Source organism: Nuphar pumila, chromosome 7 (assembly GCF_984573655.1).
Source record: "Nuphar pumila chromosome 7, dmNupPumi1.hap1.1, whole genome shotgun sequence".
NCBI lineage: Eukaryota > Viridiplantae > Streptophyta > Magnoliopsida > Nymphaeales > Nymphaeaceae > Nuphar > Nuphar pumila.
Genome location: NC_143255.1, coordinates 3949046 through 3972416, shown reverse-complemented (window position 1 = coordinate 3972416; position 23371 = coordinate 3949046). Strand labels below are relative to the sequence as shown.

The window sequence follows — 23371 nt, the reverse complement described above, 5'->3', positions numbered from 1 at the left end:
TCAACACACTAGGACATAAGTTCATTGAATGTTTATTCATCATTATGTGTGTTGTAAGAGATTTTGAAATGTCCGTACTCCAAGGGTAAGACGCCAGAATCAAAAGCACTAGGAATGAGTAAGAAATTATCAACTTCATGTCATTCAACTGAGATGCTATGTTCCTCATTTCAAAAATATGTTGGCGAGTATTCCCCCCTCAATAATATTTCATAGATATAAGATTTGACATTTGTGTACTGGCTCTGTCCTTATTTGAACTCACGAATTGTGCTTCAATAGCACTCAGAAATTCGCTCATTTTCCTACATTGTGGGATAGCATTGAGAATATTCTTAGCCACTTTAGATTGCAAAAGCAACAGACTAAGCCTATTCGAGCGCTCCTACTTTTCAAAAGCACTATTTTGTTCAACAATGCTTTGATCAGTCAGGGTAGCAGGTTCATGTATCCTTAGGGCGAGATCTAAATCCATATACCTTAATGTGAAAAAAATAATTTATTTTCAATCACTAAGGTTAGATCCATCAAGAAAAGAAATAAAACTTGAGCCATCTAGAATCAAGAACTAGAAACTGCATGGCAAAAGACATGTATCAAAAGAAAGCATATATGAGACAAACTTGATGAAAAAAGCAATAAACGAAAAAGGCCCTTGATATGCTTATTTCTAGGTGATTGTAGGGGGTCATTGAAGTATTACTTTGGTAAGAACTTCAATACACGTAATCACTATGCCTACTGACCATATTTTAGTAAAACTAAGGCTCTTGTGAAGCTAGACCATCTATACAAGCTACCTTTGGATACACATGTGTGATGTATCTCAACACATTTATCTTATTTTACCCTACCTAAATTCCAACATGATAAAACTTTTTTTAAATCGTTTATTATTTCACGAATCTAAGTACAACATTAATATCGGCTAAAGTTATATGATAGAACAAAATTTTGACAATATACGTGAAATCACTAGGTTATCTAACTATACTTGATGCCAATATTATACATTTATTTATGCAAGCATAATTACAAATAAAATGCATAAACATGATAAAATAAAGCTTTTAACACGCTGTAACTTAATGTTTATGCCCGTAAACCGAAGTAAATCAACAATCCATATCAAAAGAGTGATGAATCGATGAAATAAAGGCTTGAACCGATCATCAATTAAATGTATCATTTTTTAACTCTTATGAACTGGTGATAAAACCTCTGAACCAGTTCTAAACTATATGAATCGATGATAAAACCTCCTAAACCGGTCCTAAAACCTAATGAACCGGTCAAAAAGACCCCCGAACCCGTCCTAAATCCGTACGAACCGGTTACTAAAGTTTTGGATCGGTTCAAAAAATTACTGAACCGGGTCTGTAACAGTCTGAACCAATCCCTATAACACTGAACCAGTCTCAGATGACTGAGAACCGATTCGAGAGAGACTTGAATCGGTCCAGGACGAATCTGAACTGACTGAAACGGTTCTCTGGCACACATACAATGCAGTGGATCCGGTTCTGTCATGCTGTCAGATCCAAAACCATATAATTCAGTTTTAACCAGATTCTGGATCTGTCACAAACATAATTGGATCCAGTTTACCTGGATTCGATTAAGAGACATTTGGACTCGGGTACTGTGATCCACAATCCTGTATCCATATCCAATTCGACAACTTTATGAGTTGGTATGGGTCCACAGATCTGGATCTAAAGCAATGACCCGATCCAATGAAACAATATGGATCAGATACAGATCCAGATCCAGAGTCTAGATCGAGTTCCACAAACCCGACCCGAATCCAAATCCAAAACCAAAACGGGTCAGGGTCTGGGTCTCTGAGAATACTGGATCCCTCACCCAAACTTAGACCCGATCCAATTGATCCTTATGGATCGGTACGAATGGAGCGTGTCCCAATCCAAATATGTACCCGACCCGAAACATTAAAACCCTTTTTACGAATTAGGGTTCAGAAACCCTTAACCCCCTCCGAACTTTCTCTCTCCCTTTTCTCAGAGAGCGTCGTCGCCGTCTCCGACGGTCCAGCAACCGAAAGATCGCCGGCGATTTCGTCGGCAAACGATGTGACAGCCTCCGCCACCTTGACTGTAGCCGACGGCCATGATCAACGACGGTGGGAAGGCGTCATCTCCGACAGACCGACACGCTGCAGAGGTGCCGACTACTGCCATCGTCGGCGACATCGTCGACAAGACGGTGCGGCAGATCTGCAGTGCCCGCAAGGGAGGAAAAACTGGGAAGGTCCGGCGGATGACGGCCCCGATCAACGCCTAGTGGAATACGACTGGGATTCGTATCTGCTGTTTTGTATTTCTGATTCAAATTCGGGACATCCGTTTACGCACGCTGGGTAATATCCGAGTTTCTCTCTCTCTCTCTCTCTGCAAATTGCATGGCGTCCACTAAGTCCAATCCATCCGGCATCGAAGCCATCTTCGATTCCTCACTAAACCTCGAGGATATGCATCTCAAGGAAGGGTTTGACGAGGGATACAATGACGGGTTGGCCTCCGGGAAGGAAGAAGGGAGGGAGGTGGGCCTGAAGGTCGGGTTCGAGATGGGGGAGGAGTTAGGGTTCTACAAGGGCTGCGTGGAGGCGTGGGAGGCGGCAATAGGGATCTACCCAAGTGGTTTCAATGCTAGAGTCCAGAGGAACGTGAAGCAGATGGCGGAATTGATCGAGAGATACCCGATTCTGGAGCCCGAGAATGAGGGGATTCAGGATCTGATGCAGGGGTTGAGGGCGAAGTTCAAGGCCGTCTCGGCGATGCTCTCCGTTCGTATCGAGTACGAAGGGTACCCTGGATGGACGGAGGATAAGGCTGGGTTCTGAGATTGGAGGCAATTGCGGTCTTTTTCCTTTGAGGGGAATTGGTTCAGCAGTAGGTATTAGAATGAACTAATCAGGTGCATCTAAAAGTGTGTTTTGTGTTGATGGTGAATTATGTTTTGTCATTTTTGAGACACCCAAGTGAGAATGAGTTGTAATTTAGGGTATTTGAGTTTGTATGATATTGTTTTCCTGGATGATTTTATAGAAGATGTGTTGACTTTGATTATTTTTCTGTTTAGCTCTCTATAAAATGGTGTACTATTGTAATGGATGTCACATTGTTGAAACTTAGGGATAGCCCAATGCATTTAGAAGTTAATTTTGTGCTGATGGCGAATTATGTTTTGCCGTTTTGGAGGTACCCAAATAAGAATGAATCGTACGTTAGGGTATTTGAGTTTGTTGTGGTTTTTTTGTATAATTCGATAGAAGATGAGCTGACTTTGATTGATTTTTTGTTCAAATCTCTGTAAAACCAATGTGTTATTGTAATGAATGTTGGATTGTTGAATTTTAGGGATACCCAAATGAGCATGGAGCCATGGACCTTGATATGTTGTATTCTAAAGTAAATGCAGTTGCTAGTTTTAAGGGTGTGCGTGTTTTTTTTACCTTTTTTCTCGTTCAATTTGATCGTAATAAGCATTAGATTTGTTACCTTGGTGCTGCAGTCCGTACAAAATTGATTTCTTATGATGAACTCAAATGTTTGATTGTTGACTTTCAGATATGTCAATCAATTCAACTTGTTGGTCGTAAGCCAAGTGTATATCAATACATATTTTAAGGGATCTGAGCATCTGCTTTGATATATACTATTGAACTTGAGTCCCCAAATCCATGAAAGCTTGTTTCTTGCAAAGGATGGCCTTTAGTCTGTTGATTTTGGAGGCACCCAGGTGAACATATGTTTTTGACTACTTGAGTTTTAGGGATATCCAAACGAATACCAGCACTCATCCAGAGATCTAAACCTCTTTTTAACCTTGAATTTGATATAATTAAGTATTGCCTTGTTGGCTTTGTCTGCTGAAATCTGCGAAATTCAAAGGACAACTATCTAGTCAATATTTGATATTCTGGATTCCGGTATAATACACAAATTTAACTTTCTTTCTGTTATTACTGAAACAGATACTCTGCTCTTGAAAATATGAAATTTTCAAGGTTATAATGGGATTCCTCATGAAAGCAGAAGTGGAGGCTGATAACAAATTGTTCTCTCTTGGTGGTGCAGATTTTGTTGCAAGATCTACATTTCAGAAAGTCCAAATGCCATAGCCATGAAAGCTATTGAGTCAGCTGCCACCCTTTACGCTGAAGATGCCATCAATTACAAATTTGAAGGTGCTACTTACAACCAAGTCGGTTTCACACTTGCTTGAGAAGCTTCTGCTGACAGCCCTATGAATGCTCTGCAGCATGTGCAACGGTGGGTGCTTCACTATAAGCCATCAAATTGGCATTGCTTTCTAGGAACTTATCGACTACTTGGTGTGGTTGATCATGTCTGCTTCCATCCCTTGGGGCGGGCTTCCATCAATGTTTCAGCTCACTTTTTTATTATTTATTTGATAATCACCAATTAAAGGGATACATTTTCTAGGTCCTGGTTATCACTATTACAGTGGCTGAAACCGTTACTGTCTCTCTCTCTCTCCCCATGGTATCCCATTGGTGGTTATGTGAAATCGACTTTAAGAGATTATCACTATTACAGTCGACTTTGAGATAATCTACATTTTCAAACTTGTCTACAAACGACTTTCCGATGTTATTTTTGGTTCGCATTACTGTTTTTATTTGGATTAAATAATGGCTTAAGAGAAATGTATAACGGATCGATCTGTTATTGGGTCACGACCCCTCGTATTCTGTAACGGGGCTCTTCCACGTTTTGTAACCGTTCGTGGGTTATAAAACAGGCTTAGGGATGGGGTTACAGACACACGAAGTCGCTTGACTCTTGTGTTTTTTTTCGTTCTCTCTCCCTGCTGCTCTCCATCTCAAAGGGGTTTTTCTGTAACAACGGTTTTGAGATGTTGTCTTCAAAGGACGATCTACCATCGGAGTGCATCGATCCGGATCGTCGAGGCTATTGTATCCTGGGGGAATGACGTCAGACTCTATTTACACCGTACGTGGGGGCGAATCTTCTTTAAGGGGAGTACTTTGATACGCCTTAGCCTACTGCTGCATAATACCAACATGTTGTTTTTATTATGTTATATGCATCTGTTTTGTCATTTGCATTCGTCTGGATTTTGGTATAATATGGACATCGACATGTTTGCTCCCTGTTTATGTTTCGATCGACTGTTACTCATGATTATCGTATTGATGCATATTCTGAATTCTATCATGATGATTGTGAAACGATTTGATCTGAAATATGATCCAACAGTGGACGCCATGCAATTTGCAGAGAGAGAGAGAGAGAGAGAGAGAGAGAGAGAGAGAGAGAGAGAGAGACTCGGATATTATCCAGCTAAAAACGGAGTGTAAACAAATGTCCTGAATTTGAATCAGAAATACAAAACAACATATACGAATCCGAGCCGTATTCCACTAGGCGGGTTAGGGGTGTCAACGGGTCGGGTTTGGTTTGGACCCAAGTAAAACCAGACTTAGACCAGATTTTCGGGTATGATATAGGGTTTGGATTCAAGTTTAATTGGGTTCACTATAAGAAAACCATAGCCGGACCCGATAAAAACTTTATCAACCAAACCCGGCTACATTGAAAAACTGTGGGTTTTAATCAGAATTTGGAGCTGATACTCGAATCCATGTATTAATTGGACCTTTGAGTCGTGACTCGAGTCTTAATCAAGTCTTCTTATTTATCACCATATCCCGACCTTATAGGGTTTGGTTTGAGTCAGATCTGGATAAACCAGGACCCTTGACACCCCTAGGCAGGGTTAAACCTAGATTTGAAATACATGTGGTAATTAGGGCTGGGAGTCTAGATGAGCCACTTATGCCTTGGCTTGTATTCTACTCGTAAAGAGTTCATTCAAACTCGAGCCCGATACGATAGATTAGAATGCAACTGCTTATAAGGTGTTCATCTTTGATGGTGTGATCATTGCAAAATTTTTTCTTTCCCTTTCTTTTCCTTCTCATTTTTTGAAAGGAAAAGCAATAGAAGAAATAAAGAAAACTCTTTTGCAAGGTCTCACTTGACCTTTATTTGAAAAAGATTTTGAAATTTAACTTGCCTCCGTTTTTGAATGGATGCCAGACCGTATTTGCATCGTACGTGAGGGCAAATCTTTTCTAAGGAGAGTACTTTCATACGCCTTAGCCTATTGCTGCATAATACTAACATGTTTTTATTATGTTATTATGTTATATGCATATGTTTTGTCATTTGCATTCATCTGGATTTTGGTATAATATGGACATCGACATATTTGCTCCCTATTTATGTTTTGATCGACTGTTAATCATGATTATCATATTGATGTTTATTCTGAATTCTATCATGATGTTGATTGTGAAACAGTTTGATCTGAAATATGATCCAACAGTCTTAGAGAAGATTTTAAGCATGTCGATTGCATCCGGTTTTATACCGAAAGTGGACATGTCCGGTATGCCTGAAAAATTTGCCGGTCAGAATTTCAAGCGTTCGCAACAACGCATGAAAATCTGGTTCACGACTATAGGTCTGTTATATGTTCTAGAACTCGAATACCTTTTGGTTTCTGAGACTGACCCTGATTCTGTTGCGGTTAATGCGGTTGTATAGTGGAAAGAGAATGACATTATATGTTGTGGTTGCATTCTGTTGGTTCTGTCCAACACCTTGTTTGACGTATGTTGTTCCTTGTCTACCACTGCTAAAGCCTTATGTGATCAACTTGACAAAAAGTACAATACCGAAGACCAAGGTCTCGAGAAGTACTCAGTTGATAAGTTTCTGAAATATCAGATGGTAGAGGGCAAGTCGGTCACTGAACAAGCACACGAGTTTCTGTTGTTGCTTCACAGTTTTTCTTAGGCTGATATGAAACTTCCGGAGAAGTTTCAAGTTATGACTATCGTGGAAAAATTTCCTAAGTCTTGGGTAGACTTTGGCATGTCTCTCAAACACCGTAGATGAAAGATCTCCTTGGATGATCTTATGGTAGCCATAGCCATTGAGGAAGAGCATAGGAGTCAGAAACAAGTTGTAATGCTAACTGAACAACCTAAAGTGAACATGATGGTTGGATGTTTTATAGGCAAGGGACAAAAAGTGAAACCTGCAATGAAAGATCAATTTAAACCTAAGGCTAAAATCCTGAAGAAGGCAAAGAACAAACCGTGTTGGAACTGTGGACATGTTGGGCACTGGGTTAAGGAATGTCCTTTCAAGAAGGCTAAGGCTCATGGGACGACAGTTGGAACACCTCAAGTCAATATGGTGACTGTGAGGTCGTTGGGATTAGTACTAGGTATGTTTCTTTTAACCCACAAATCTATCATGTTTATGAGCCGACTGAGTGACCGGTTGACACTGGGTCTAATGTGCACATTTGTGCTGATAAGTTTGTCTTTGTCTCATACCAGGCTGCTGCAGGTAGATCCATGACTATGAGCAACTCAACGACTGCAAATGTGTTAGGGATTGGATGCGTGGATCTGAAGTTTCCTTCATGACGAGTTCTATCTCTAGACAGAGTGCACCATGTGCCTGTAGTTAGAAGGAACATTTTAAGTGGTTCATGTCTGGTTAGAGAGGGTTATGAATTTAATTTTAAATGTAATAAAGTTATTATTTTACATTTTGGAACCTTTATTGGCACGGGGTATTTAGTTGATGGTTTGTTTAAACTTTGTGTTGAATATTTTGTAATAATAAATTAGAGAATGATGTTTCTTTTGATTCATTGTCTATTGTTGCTTATAATATATAATCATCTGATTTATTGTATAATAGATTGAGTCATGTGAATTTTAATTCTGTAAAACACATGATGAACTTGAAGATGATTCCTGAGCATTCCATAAATAAAACTAAAAAATGTGAAATTTGTGTGCAAGCAAAACAATGTAGGAAACCATTCCATACGATTGTTAGAGATTCTGAAATATTGGATCTCAGCACATAGATATCTGTGAGTTTAATGGAATGTTAACCAGAAATCATAAAAAATATTTTATCACTTTTATAGATGATGCCACTAAATACTGTTATGTATATCTGATAAAATCAAGTTTTTTATTTTTAAGAATGAAGCAAAAACACAAACTAGTAGAAAACTTAAAAGTTTGAGGTCTGATAGAGGGGGAGAATATACCTCTAACAAACTTGATGAATATTGTCAATCTGTTGGCATAGTTCATGAGTTTACCACTCCATATTCTCCTCAATCTAATGGGATTGCAGAAAGGAAGAATAAAACCCTAACAGACATGATAAATGCTCTACTACGGAGTTCTGGATTACCTACCTATATGTGGGGGGTTGCTTTGAATATGGTTTGTCATATTCTGAATAGAGTTCCCTAGAAGCATAGGGATAGTAACCCATTTGAACTTTAGAGAAATAGGAAATCTAGCTTGAAATATCTGAAAGTGTGGGGGTGTCTTGCAAAGGTACTTATCCCAGAGCACAACAGGAAGAAGCTGTGTACTAAAACTGTACATGCTGTCTTTTTGGGTTATGTAGAGAACAAACTATGCCTATAAGTTCTTAGTAATAAAGTCTGAGATATCTGACATAGATGTAAACACTATTGTTGAGCTTCGAGAAACTACATTCTTTGAGGATGTATTTCCCATGAAAGTTGGTGTACCTCAGAATCTTTCTTCTTTAGATGTACCTTCAACTCCTGGTTTCATTCCTGAACTTGTGGAAAGGATGACAGATGGGGGTTGAGCCATCTTGTTCCCACTCTAGATCAATTGAGTCTGAGAAAGTGGTTGAACCAAGAAGGAGCAAGAGACCGTGGATTACCAAGGATTTGGGAAGTGATTATATCACTTACCTTATCGAGGATGATCCTCCCACTTTCTGTGATGCAATGGCTTCTCTTGATGCAATGCATTGGAAAAAAGCCATAAAGAGTGAAATGGACTCCATTGTCTCTAATGACACTTGAAAACTGGTTGATCTCTCTCGTGGCAGTTCCACTATTGGGTGCAAATGGATCTTTAAGAAGTTAAAACTAGATGGATCCATTGACAAGTACAAGGCTAGATTGGTTGCCAAGGGTTTCAAACAAAAGGAGAGAATAAATTATTTTGATACATATTCTCCGGTTTCTCGGATGACCACAATTAGGGTGCTTATTGCACTGGCCTCTATCTATGATCTCTCGAGGTCCATCAAATGGATGTGAAGACTGCTTTTTTAAATGGCAAATTTGAAGAAGAGATCTACATGGATCAACCTAAGGGTTTTGTGTCTCCTGGGAATGAAGATAAAGTTTGTAGACTTGTTAAGCCTTTATATGAACTTAAACAAGCCCCTAAACAATGGCATGAGAAGTTTGATAATGTTATTTTATCATTTGACTTTGTTGTCAATGAATCTGATAAATGTGTTTATTGTAGAGTTAAAAGTGCTGCATGTATTATTTTATGCCTGTATGTATATGATATTTCATTGTTTGGTTCCAATATGAGAATTGTGAATGAGACGAAGTCGTTTCTTAGTAGTAAATTTGATATGAAGGATATGAGTGTCCTAAATGTGATCTTAGGATTCAAGCTCACTTGTTCAGTTGATGGTATAACTATTTCCCAATCTCATCATGTTGAAAAAGTACTTGAGAAATTTGGCTATAACCAAGGGAGATCTGTAGCAACTCCATATGATCCTTCTACTCTTCTCTATAAGAATATGACTGTGTCCTGTATCTCAATTAAGATATTCCCAGATTATTAGAAGTTTGATGTATCTTGCAAATTGCACGAGACCGAATATTTCGTTCTCCGTGACAAAATTAAGTAGATATACAAGTCCAAATCACACTCATTGGAAGACATTGGACATGATACTTAGATACTTGAAATGAACCATTTCCTTGAGTTTGCATTATAAGAGATTTCCTGCTGTTCTTGAGGGATATAGTGATGCGAGCTGGATAGGCATGAACTCGGGAAGTTATGGCGTTACAGGGTATGTATTTACCTTGAGTGGCGGCGCAGTTGCCTGGAGATCAGTAAAGCATGAACTCGGGAAGTTATGGCGTTACAGGGTATGTATTTACCTTGGGTGGCGGCGCAGTCGCCTGAAGATCAGTAAAGCAGACCATCTTGTCACGGTCTACTTTTGAGGTTGAACTTTGTACTTTAGATATCACAGGAATGAAAGCTGAGTGGTTAAAGTGACTTCTTGAGGAACTTCCTTTCATGAGCAAACCAATTCCTGCAATATCTGTGCATTGTGACAATATGATCACAATTGCAAAAATCAAAAGTACAAAATATAATAAAAAATAGCGAAGACACATCCAAGTCAAAATAAAATCTGTAAGGGAACTGGTGTCTCAGTTAGTGGTTGCTGTGGACTATGTCGGATTCAAAGAGAACACAACTGATCCATTAACGAAAGGACTAGATAAGTCATTAGTCCTGAAATCCAGAGAGGATGAAACTGAAACCCATTAGTAGTTCATCTACAGTAGCAACCCAACCTATCTGAGTGGAGATCCCACAAAGTAGGTTCAATGTGGTATTAACGAGCTGTAGGGTGAACTGGATAGCACATTCTTGATGTGATACAATATATATGTGTATTTTTCCCTGATTACTCTGAAAAGGTGTTGTAGCTGCAAGTAAAGGAAGAGTTACAACTCTAAATGAGTTCAAAGCCTTCTAGGCGAGATATTAGCAGTGCATCTTTGGAGAAGCCCACCTATGTGAGTGTGACTGTGTGGCCGTAGTTTAAGGAATTGAGTTGTTCCTAAAGTCACTCATGAAACAGGATTCAGGCGCATGGCCATTAACGCGCCGCCTCTAAAGATTACAACCAGAACCTTTATCGTGTTGTTGCTAATGGACACTCGTACACCAAAGGTTCAAGTTCAAGACTTTAGTTCACTTCGTTTCTGTTGGGGTAAAGTTAGTCAACTAAGGTAGTGATTCAAACCGGAATGTACCATTACTGAAAGCATGATATGTCCTGCTGCATATTACTCTGTCTTGCATCTTTGTTTCCTTCTATTTTCATTCTTTGAATTTGTGGGAGAATGTTGGATGTAGAAAGAGTAGAGGAGGTAATTCAAATAAAGAAAACTTTTGGGGACCACTTCTTTATAGAGTATGTTTGAACTTTGATGATGTGGAATAGTCCCATATTGAAGAATTTCAAAATAGTTGTGGGCTTTATAACCTACATGGAGATTCTAACACTTGTTCCAAAGAACAAGGGAATGAGATGGCTACCACACACCCGCATGCGCCCGCCCGCAGCACCACGTCGTGCCGAGCTGGGCAAGGTTCGGGTAATTGGCCCTTTAGGGCCATGTCCAATCAGAGTCCAATGTTACTTTTGGTCCTCATTATTGTTTTTATTTGGATTAAATAATGGGTTAAGAGAAATGGATAATGGATCGATCCGTTATCGGGTCACGACCCCTCGTATTCTGTAACAGGGCTCTTCCACGTTTTGTAACTGTTCGTGGGTTATAAAACATGGTTAGGGCTGGGGTTACAGATACACAAAGTCGCCTGACTCTTGTGTTTTTTTCGTTTTCTCTCTCCCTGCTGCTCTCCCTCTCAAAGGGGTTTTTTTGTAACAGCGGTTTCGAGAGGTTGTCTTCGAAGGACGTATACCGTCGGAGTGCACCGATCCGGATCGTCGAGGCTATTGTATCCTGGGGGAAGGACACCATACGCTATTTGCACCGTACGTGGGGGCGAATCTTCTCTAAGGGGAGTACTTTCATACGCCTTAGCCTATTGCTGCATAATATTAACATGCTGCTGTAGTTTTTATTATGTTATATGCATTGTTTTTGTCATTTGCATTCGTCTGGATTTTGGTATAATATGGACATCGACATGTTTGCTCCCTGTTTATGTTTCGATCGACTGTTAATCATGATTATCGTATTGATGCCTATTCTGAATTCTATCATGATCTTGATTGTGAAACGGTTTGATCTGAAATATGATCCAATAGTGGACACCATGCAATTTGCAGAGAGAGAGAGAGACAGAGTCACACACACACACACATATATATATATATATATATATATATATCTAGAGAGAGAGAGAGAGAGAGAGAGAGAGAGAGAGAGACTCGAATATTATCCAGCTAAAAACGGATGTCCCGAATTTGAATCAGAAATACAAAACATCAGATACGAATCCGAGCCGTATTCCACTAGGCGGGTTAGGGGTGTCAACGGGTCGGGTTTGGTTTGGATCCAAGTAAAACCAGACTTAGACCAAATTTTCGAGTATGCTATAGGGTTTGGATTCGAGTTCAATTGGGTTCACTATAAGAAAACCATACCCGGACCCGATAAAAACTTCATCAACCAAACCCTGCTACATTGAAAAACTGTGGGTTTTAATCAGAATTTGGATCTGATACTCAAATCCATGTATTAATTGGACCTTTGAGTCGGGACTCGGGTCTTAATCAGGTCTTCTTATTTATCACCATATCCCGACCTTATAGGGTTTGGTTTGAGTCAGATCAGGATAAACCAGGACCCTTGACACCCCTAGGCAGGGTTAAACCTAGATTTGAAATACATGTGGTAATTAGGGCTGGGAGTCTAGATGAGCCACTTGTGCCTTGGCTTATATTCTGCTCGTAAAGAGTGCATTCAAACTCGAGCCCGATACGATAGATTAGAATGCAACTGCTTATAAGGTGTTCATCTTTGATGGTGTGATCATTGCAAAAAATTTTCTTAAAACTCTTTTGCAAGGTCTCACTTAACCTTTATTTGAAATTTAACTCGCTTCTGTTTTTGAAAATTTGCGCCAAAAGATGGAGAGATGGGATTTACTCGTCGGTACGAGGTTCAACCGTTCCTGGTGCCTTTACCAGGGGTAATTGAACCAAGGATCGAATAAATGCCTTTTGCTTTGCCTAAAATTTGTCTAAATGATTATTCTAAAAATCCTAAATGCATAAAGAATCATGCTTGTGCAATTAGAATGCAAAGATGCATGCTTTTAAGAAATGCTTTGAGAAATTTTGGGACTTTTCCAAGTGATTTTGAAATAAATTTGAAGACATCTTTTAAGAAGTGGTTCAAGAAGTTGAGCTTGATTTGGAAAACTGAAATTTGAATCTACACTTGGAAATTGAAAATGAGAGTTAAATTTGGAATTGATACTGGAATTGAGATTTAAACTTTAAAATGAAATTGGAAATTGGAATTAAAAATAGAATTTGAAGTCAGAAGGGAATTTCAAAGTTGAATTGAACTTTGAAATTTGAATATTGAATTGATTTTGAAATTGAATTTAGAAATTTGAATATTGAATTGATTTTGAAATTGAATTTTGAACTTGTAAATGAATTCGGAAATTGAAATGGAATTTAGACTTTGAATTTAAAATTGAATTTGGATTTTGAAATTGAGAATAGAATCTGAATTCAAACCTGAAATTTGAAATCAGAATGGAATTTGAAATTTGGAATTTGAAATAAGATGAAATTTGAGATTTTGAAGAGAAGGTCTGAAATTCTGATGTTGAAATCATATCTGAAATCAAGTCGCATTTTTGGGATTTTAGAATGAAAATTGGATCTGCAATTGATTTTGAAATATGCATTGATGTTTGAAATCAGAACTTGGACTTGGAAATCAGATTGGAAATTCAAGTTGAAACTTTGAATTGATTTTGAAATTGAATTTTACTTTTGAGAGGGAAAATGAATTTGAAATTGAATTTAGGATCTGAAGTTGAAATTGGAATTGGACTTGAAGTATGAATTTAGAAATGGAAAATTTGGGAATTTTAAAATAAACTTTGGATTTAGGAATAAAAGAATAAATCTGAATTTATGAATGAAAGTTGAAAATGATTTTGAATTTAGAAAATGAAAACTGAGTTTTTAAAAGATTTTAAAAATAATTTGGAATTTAAAAAATAATTTGAAATAATTTGGAAAAGGAATGCATATCTATCTGAATGATAAATGATTTGAAAGAATTTAAAAATCGAAATTTGAAAGCATATTTTATTCTTTAATAAAATTGAAATAAGATTAAATCATAATACATTAATGACTATGGTCACAAACATATTATAATACAATCTATATTTGAATTCTAATAAAGAATAAAATAAATTTTAGTGCCTTTATAATATTTAAAACAAAATTAACTTTTAATATATCCATGGTTAATTCTCCATCGAGGCGCGCACCCCCAATGACCCGGCTAACCTCCCGAATCGAATGGGAAGTTATTCCTTTCGCCATACAGCCTGATGGTCTTTCCTTGCTCGAGCTCGACCGTGCCTTCATGCTGTTTTGGTGCAGGAGCACCTTGGTGCGTGCGAGGCCATGTGTCGCCAGGCACAATGCACTGCTGTGGGACGCAGTTGGCACACAGTCGCTTATTGCAGACATGACCACGGGCAGGGTGGACCGTGCGACTAGGGGCTCGCTTGCGCTGGGCTGCACGCTGCTGTACACTTGCCGACAGTGGAACGCCTTGCTATGCGGTGCACCACCTTGGTGTGGAGAGGCGAACTCGCTTCGGTGCATGGGGGCATCGCTTTGCAAGTGCGTGGCGATGGGGGGGCGCGGGAGGCTGAGAGGGCTCAGAGGACACAGTGCGGATGGCGGTGCGCGCCTCGATAGAGACCTAAGTGGAGGTCAAATGTTATTCCATAAAAGATAAAAACTCTAAGTATTGTTCACATTTTGACTATGGCCATAAGTGTGAATCATTTACTTAGGATTAATTACCTTTTATTAGAATGGTGCACGTGCCATTCGTGTTCCACCATTGTAAAATTTTTTGAAATAAAGATAAAATGAGATGTTACAAGCAATTTATGAGAATTATATGCTCATATATTCTATTCTAAGTTGGAAAGTGGAAATTCTTATTAATATCTAATTATTACTATGAAAACTTCCTAATCTAAGAAGGAAATGTGATCTTTCATGTTTTTTATGCAAAAACTGGGTTAGCACAAGGTAAAATTGCAAAATACAGAGAAAATCGAAAAGACTATGCTAAAGACCAACATACATATGGTCATATGCCTAGGCTAGTGATTAAATGTAGATGCATCTATCTAAATATAGGGCTTATGGAGGATGCATGTGCATATGCCTAAGTGCTATGCATGTGCTAATGAAGAAACACACGTGAAAATGCATATGTAAGGTGCCTATGCAATATACAACACCTCTCCAACATGAGATTCAAGGGGAAAAAATGTCATGAACAGTATGAAAAGAATGAGTCCTAAGCAAGACGGATATGCAGTTGAAGGTAATGACATAGATGGGAGCGTACAACACTGGTGGCTAACCATTGGTCAATATTTTGAAATATATAGATAAACTGGCTTCTCAGCTTGAAGACAAATCAAATTCAGCAAATTGAAGTCATTTAATGGCTTGATTTCTCAAACTGGTATGTCATGGCACCACGGTAATGAAGTATGCATAAATAAATACAATGACCTACAATGGATATTCACATATAGAAAGCAAAAAACAAGTCCAAAAATGGACATACACAAGAGTCAAGAATGACTTGCAAACATAAGTTCATATAAAAGCAAGAAAGGGCTTCAAGAAGCCACACATTACAAAGAGGGAGACCCCACTTATTTATAGGCAAGAGAGGAGTGAGGGAGAGTTAGAAAAGGGAGAGCGAGAGGCACCATTGGGAGTCCCAACAAGGTGTCATTGGGATCCCCAAGGTGAGGGCATTTAATGCACAAAAAGAAAAATAAAAAATTAGAAAAAGGAAAAAGAAAAGAAAAAGAAAAAAGAAAAAAGAAAAAGAAAAAAGAAAAAAGAAAAAAGAAAAGGTGTAAAAAGAAAAAAGAAAAAAGAAAAGGTGTAAAAAGAAAAAAGAAAAAAGAAAAGGTGTAAAAAGACTACAATGCCCTTATTGGGCGAATTTACAAAAATACCCTTTATCGGGTATGGATGAATATATATATATATATATATATTGATTACATGTATTTTAACACCCTTCCTCAAGCTTTACGGGAATATAACCGAAAGCTTGTTGAGAAGAAACATAAAATGAGGAGCAACAAGGGCTTTAGTGAAGAAGTATGCTAACTGGTACTCGGATGTGATGTAAGGCAGAACTATGGTTCTATTTAGGTATTCATCTCGAACATAATGACAGTCCATCTCTATGTGTTTATTACGCTAATGGAAGGTGTGATTGCTTGGTATATAAATTGCGCTTTTGTTATCACAACACATCTTCGAAGGAGTAGAGATGATTATGCCCATATCACTGAGGAGACTTCTGAGACACACAAGTTTTATGGTTGTAGTGGCCATTGCACGATACTCTGCTTCTGTTGAGGACAATGACACTTTGTGTTGCTTCTTGCATCTCCAAGAAATCATAGTCACCTAAGAAAACATAAAACCCAGTAGTTGAGACTCTATCATTGGGATTTCCTCCCAATCAGCATCAATATAAGCAATTAAGTCAAGAGATGATGAAGAGGAAAGAAAAACTCCCTTAGTTATAGTGTTTTTAATGTATCTGACTATTCTTAAGACTGCAGTCATGTGCACAGTTGTAGGTGCATGTTGAAACTTACTGACGGAGTGAACTGCATGAGCTATGTCTGGCCGAGTGATGGATAAGTATGTCAGAGACCCAACAAGTTGGCGGTAGGGAGTAGGATCCTCGAGAAGTGTTCTATCTTCGTACCTTAACTTTGCATTGATAACCTCAGGGGTTTCTGTCTTCTTATCGTCTGAAATGCCAGACTTGGAACAAATGTCAGCAGCAAGTTTCATCTAAGAGAGAATGTACCATCGGGGAGAGTATGCTACTTCAATAACTAAAAAACATCTTAAGAAACCAAGGTCAGACATGTCAAATTTTTCTTTTAAAACGTTCTTAATATCATTAATTCCTTGCTTATCACTTCCAGTGATGATCATATCATCAACATAAAGTAGTAGAATAACTATTGACGACCCTGCACTTTTTATAAATAACGCAGTGTCAGTATAACATGAACAAAAATTTAAGCTTGTCATTACATTGCTAAATCTGCCATGCCAAGCTTTTCGAGCTTGCTTTAAACCATAAAGTGCCTTTTTAAATTTAAGAACTTTATTTTCACTAAAACATACTTCTGGTGGAGGATCCATATAGACTATTCATTTAACTCACCATTAAGAAATGCATTCTTAACATCTAATTGATAAATAAGTCATTTTTTAACAGAGGCAACCACAATAAGAGTCCTAACACTAGTCATTCTAGCTACGGGAGCGAAGGTTTCTTCATAGTCTATACCGTATTCTTGAGCATATCCTTTAGCTATCAACCTAGCCTTATAAAGTTCTAATGACCCATCGCTTTTAGTTTTAACTTTGAAGACCCATCTACATCCAATAGATTTCTTTCCGGTGGGTAATGAGGTTATTTCTCAAGTTTTAGCCTTTTCAAGAGCAGTAAGTTCTAGTTTCATGGCTTCAACCCACTCAGAAATGTTTTTGGCTTCATTATAATGTGACAGATCATGATAAGAGTGTAATGCAATTAGACATGTCTTATACTTAGGTGCTAGAGGCTCATAGGAAACAAACCTATTAAGAGGATTTGAGATTCGGCGGGATCTCCTTAAAAAAGTTTCTTCTATGTTGGAACCTTGAGAGTATTTTTCTAGAGCACTTATGGGAACTTGTTGACCACGCCTAACATAGGTTTGAATTGGTCTATTTTCAAAATCATTACTTTTATTTTCAACATTATTAAGAGGAATATCCTATAGATCATTTAACAAATCATTAGAAACTTCGTCTTCGTGAGGAGTCACATCTTCTTGAGAGAAAAGATCAAATAACAAAACATATTCGCTTTCATCAATATCTTTAGTTTTCTCTAAACCATTTTCATTTTTTAAAAATGTAATATCTTTAGATACATATAGTTTGTTATTTTTAAGATCGAAGCATCTAAAACCTTTTTTATTTTCTCGATATCCTAAGAAAACACATTCAATAGCTTTAGGAGATAATTTATCTCTTTTATGCATAAGGACAAAACATTTACACCCAAAAATTCTTAATCTATTGAAATTGGGCGTTCTTTCAAATAGTTTTTTATATGGAGTTTTATTTTGTAGGGATGAAGATATCATTCTATTTATCAAATAGGTTGAAGTTAAGGCGACTTCGGCCCAATAGCACTTTGAAATTTCTCTGGAAATGAGAAGTGTCCTAGTCGTTTCCAAAATGTGTTTATGCTTTCTTTCGGCTAGACCGTTTTGTTGGGGAGTCCTAGGACATGACCTTTGATGACAAATTCCATTTGTTTCCAAGTATTCTTGAAATTCATTTGATAGATATTCTCCACCCGAATCGGATCGAAGAGTGGAGATATTACTTGAAAATTGATTTTTGACTATCATATGAAATTTCTTGAAGAAATTAAAGACTTCGGATTTTAGATTGAGAAAATAGATTCACACATATCGAGTGTAGTCATCAATGAAAGTAACATAATATGAATTATCCACCTTTTGATATGACCGGAGAGGGACCCCATACATCCGAATGGACTAATTCAAAAGGTTTTTTGGACACAAAAGTTCTATTTGGAAAAAGGGTGGATTTCATTTTTCCAAAAACACAATTCTTGCAAATACAATGAGTGTAGCTGAGATGCGTATGCTTAGATGGATGTGTGAAAATACAATAAAAGATAAGATTCAGAACGAGGAGATACGTAAGAAGGTAGGCGTTGCACCCATTGAAAATAAGATGAGAGAGAATCGTTTACGGTGGTTTGGACATATTCGACGAAGGTCTAATGATGCTCCAGTTAGAAGGATGGAGAAATGGGAAAATATATTAGTTAAAAGAGGTCGGGGTAGGCCTAGGAAGACTTGGATGAAGATGATAGGAAATGATATGAATGCTTTGAACCTCACCGAGAACATGGCATTGGATAAAAATGATTGGAGGAGAAGGATTCATGTGGAAGACCCAGAATGATTTTCTTTGTTGGTTCATATCGCCGACCCCAATTGTTTTGGGATGAAGGCGTAGTTGTTGTTTGTTGTTAGCAATTCTTGCAAACAAAATGTTTCTCATTACAAAATTTCTTTCCAAAAGGAAAGAAGTACATTTTTGAGAAGCTTGGATGTCCAAGTCTTTGGTACCAAGTTTCAATATTTTTATCTTGGACATGATTACAAAATGAGTTAGTAGGAAGTTTCAAGTTGCTTATGTAGTAGAGATCTCCCTTCCTATAGCCTTGCCCAATCCGTTTTCCGGACCGGAGATCCTGTATAGAGCAATCCTTAGTAGAGAAGGAGATTTCACATCCATAATCACATATTTGAGAAACAAACACGAGATTTAAATTAAGTTGAGGTACTACCCTAACGTTTGACACAAAAAAATCCTTTGAATAATCTAACGTTCCAAAACTTTTGACTTGTAAAGATGTACCATCGGCGGTGGAAACATAAGAATTTTTAAAGTTACACAAATTAGATAGTCCATTTTCAAGAGGGGTCATATGAAAGAAGGCTCCAGAATCAAGAATCCAAGAAGACATACCTGGAGGAAAAGAAGAGGCTATGACGGCTCCCGAAGTTGATGGTGATTTGAGTAGAATTTGAAGCGCTTCAGATAATTGAGCAAGGGAGAAAGACTCCTTCCCTCTTATAGGCTCCTCATTTTTTTGAGTGATTTCTTCAATAGAGGCAACCTTACCTTTTGGAGGTTCATTTAGCTTAGGGCAATTAGGTCTTATATGGCCCGGTTCTTGGCAATGATGGCAAATAGCTTTTCTATAATTGCCATTATAGTTATTTTGTCTCCCAAAGTGTGGAGGCTTATATGTTTTCATATGATTGTCGAGTTTAGATACGGCTAAAACTTCTTCTCCTCCCTTAATCATGCCAAGATGAGTTTCTTCTTGACATATTTCCGCTATGGCCTCTTCCAATGGAAGATGTTTAAATCTATGAAGAAGAGAAGATCTAACTTGTTCATATTCGGGCCTAAGCTCATGTAAAAATTGGAAAAAGTGTTCTTTTTTCATTTGTTCTCTCTTTAGTTCCACGTCTTCACTAGAAACCCATTTAGGTTCTAGAAGGGATAATTCATCCCATAGAGGTCCAAGAGTGCTATAGTAATCTCTTACCCCCATTTCACCTTGTTTAATGATATGAATTTTTTCTTGAAGGAAGAATTGACGTGCAAGGTCCTTTTGATTATGCATACCTTTCATAAAGAACCATGCTTCATTTGCTAGGCCGAATTTAACAATGTTGGCGCAAATTTTAAGCTCCACGTTCATGAACCATGCAAGGATCTTTGCATGCTTACTTTCCCAATCTTCAACCTTAGATTGATGATCTTCAATAGCCTTCATGCGAGCATTTCCTTCCAGAGCTTTTTCTTGATCACCATCCATTTTTGTAAGTTGGAGTTGAGGTTTCAGAATGATGCCCATAACATATCCCCAAAGCTTTTTACCCTTGAGGTTGTTCTCCATGGCGGCGGTACCATTAAGCTTGAAGGAAAGATCAATCTTTTGTTCTCCTTCTATTATAAACACAAGAATGGAAGACGAGCTAAGAGAGAGAAAGAAGAAGAGTATAACTAGTAACAAGAATCAAGAGCATAAACCTGGCTCTGATACCATGTAATGAAGTATGCGAAAATAAATACAATGTCCTACAATGGACATTCACATATAGGAAGCAAGGAACAAGTCCAAAAATGGACATGCACAAGAGTCAAGAATGACTTGCAAACATAAGTTCATATAAAAGCAAGAAAGGGCTTCAAGAAGCCACACATTCCAAGGGGGGAGACCCCACTTATTTATAGGCAAGAGAGGAGTGAGGGAGAGTTAACTAAGAGTCGTTGGGCGCCCAACGACTCTTAGTTGGGACCCCAAGGTGAGTGCATTTAATGCGCAAAAAGAAAAATAAAAAATCAGAAAAAGAAAAAAGAAAAAGAAAGGGTGTAAAAAGACTACAATGCCCTTATTGGGCGAATTTACAGAAATACCCTTTGTCGGGTATGGATGAATACACACACACACACATATATATATATATATATATATATATATATTGATTACATGTATTTTAACAACCACAACTTGATGAGTTGCCTCCGGCAGCAACTGTCCAAGGGATCTCAGCAGCCTTGATTAATGCATCTACCAATAGACTTTGATATCATTTAACAGGTAGATTCCTTTACACAATGAATAAGGTTTTGAACAACAAATCAATGGGCTATTTTCTAACAGCAACGATTTTCTGAACCCTCTTTTCGGTAGCATCGAATCAAAGGCAGCAAAACAGTCACTGTGGTGACTGACATGTGTATTGTAAATGATTATGCAGTGAGGTGTAGATGGTGCTGCAAGTGCTGAGCACAGGTGCGGGGCAAGAGGGTGCTGTGAAGATGAAGGTACTGCTGTGTAGCAGGTGCAAGTGAGATGTTAGTGCAAATTGAAAGATATGGAAGTGTAAGTACAGGGGTGCTGTGATAGTGGCAGGAGATGAGGATGTGCTGAATGAAGCTATAGCAGGTAATAAAGGGATGTAACAATGCTGTGTAGTGTTGTATACAGGAGGTGAGGATATGTAAAAAAAATGCTACAGGTATACTGATGATGCCATGAAAGTGGTAGGTGGTGACAGCGGGTACGCAAGGTGAAGTGGTAAAGGTGCTAATGGGTGCAAGTGCCATAGTGCAAATGCATTATTAACATGCAAAACAATGAAGTGCCGAGTGATTAGCAAATGCAAATGCATTGCTAATATATAAACTGGGCTCAGTGATTAGCAAATACAGATGCATTGCTAATATCCAAACGGTGAAATATTCAATGATTAGCAAATGCAAATGCATTGCTAATATACAACTGGAAATATTCAATGATTAGCAGATGCAAATGCATTCCTAATATACCAACTGAAAATATTCGGTGATTAGCAGATGCAAATGCATTGCTAATATACCAACCAGAAATATTCGGTGGGGCTGATAAATGATGGGCAGTAGCGTGGCTGGTGCTATAGACAAGGGAGATGGCAGGTAGCAGGGCTGGTGATGGTGAAGGAGTGCAGTGAACAAAGATGTGCAAATGCTGTGTGCCAGTGCAGCAGATGTTCAGTGAGAAGGTGCAGCAAATGGCAATGGGCTATATACAAGTGAAAGTATAGAGGTATTGTGCAGGGAAGCGAAGTGATGTGCTGAGATGCGCTGAGTGAAGCTGTGATAGCAGTGTAGCAGCTGGAGATGTGATAGCTATACTTGCAACAACAATAGTTAGCATTTTACAGTGATGAGGATGTGCAGGGGATGCTGTGGTGATGGGATTTAGGTGGATAGCTATTAATTTAGGTGTTGACAGATCATAACAGTTTCAGTTTGGGTCAGACTATGAATGTGCCGAATAGGTGGGACAGACTGTAAACACCATAAATTTTTCAAATTTTCAAAAAATTCCCTTTTTACCTCTAGGACTCACCTTCTGAGATATTCAGAAGGACAATTGTGTACATTTCTATTCATTTCTCGGATCCACTAGTTAAAGATCCAAAATCCAAATCCAATTTTCATATCTGATCCAATCTCGGATCCAAATCTGATATCCGAATATAATTTCGAGCCCGGATTTTCTATTTTTTTTAAAAAATAAAAAAAATCAATCCTTCATATTTTCTTAGATATTTTATCTAGATTCAATCTCAATTCAAGATCCAAACTCAATGTTTTCTCAAAATATCAGATCCAGACCCATTTCTGAAACCCAGTTGCTGAAATTAAACCAGGTATTTTTTCACAAAACATCATTTTTATAAAAACCTCGAATTTCAAAAATAAATACCCTCTTAAATCATATGGATCCTCTCTCTCTTATACTTTTAAGATTTTCCTTCAAAAGCCTTAAAAGAAAAACTTTCAGAAAAGTGTTCTGTCCTCTTTTTTGAAAACTTTACTTTTAAAACCTTATTTTTTGAAAATTCTTGAAATTGGAGGACCCCTGGTGAGATTTTTTCTAACTGCTTGCTGTTATATAAACAACACAGGGGTCAAGCTCCTCTTCATCGCCTCTTCACCCCACCATCTTCTCGATTCTTCTCCTCCTCCCTCTCTTCCTCCTTACGCCTGCTTCCTTCTTCTCTTCTTCCCCTTCTCCTCTTTTCTTCTTCTTCTCTTTCCCCTTCCCTTCTGATTTTCTTCCCGATCGATCGAAGGAAAGAGATCAGCCCTGCAACGTAAGGCTACGGTAAGTACCATTCCCCTTTTCATCTTGTTTTCCTGGTTTTTCTTATTTTTCTCATTAAAGCACCCATGTAGGGTCGGTTTGCTGATAGCAA

The 23371-nt window shown here is 38.0% G+C and overlaps 1 protein-coding gene across 3 annotated transcripts; it reads left to right on the top strand.

Annotated features, from left to right (window-relative positions):
* The first annotated feature begins 1986 nt into the window (after window positions 1–1986).
* LOC149830907 (uncharacterized) lies at window positions 1987–22351 on the top strand. 3 transcript variants are annotated; one of them, XM_090013541.1, is made up of 3 exons: window positions 1987–2912; window positions 4101–4295; window positions 21386–22351. In XM_090013541.1, the coding sequence occupies exon 1, from the start codon at window positions 2423–2425 to the stop codon at window positions 2861–2863; it is 441 nt and encodes a 146-aa protein (XP_089869667.1). In that variant the 5' UTR covers window positions 1987–2422; the 3' UTR covers window positions 2864–2912; window positions 4101–4295; window positions 21386–22351. The 3 variants fall into 3 exon arrangements, with proteins under 3 accessions (XP_089869667.1, XP_089869664.1, XP_089869665.1); XM_090013538.1 differs by having other exon boundaries at window positions 1987–2937; XM_090013539.1 differs by lacking the exon at window positions 21386–22351 and having other exon boundaries at window positions 1987–2937; window positions 4101–4466.
* The last annotated feature ends 1020 nt before the right edge of the window (window positions 22352–23371 follow it).

Excerpts from the sequence above, each read along its gene's own strand:
- LOC149830907 (XM_090013541.1), top strand. The coding sequence starts at position 2,423 with ATGGCGTCCACTAAGTCCAATCCATCCGGCATCGAAGCCATCTTCGAT.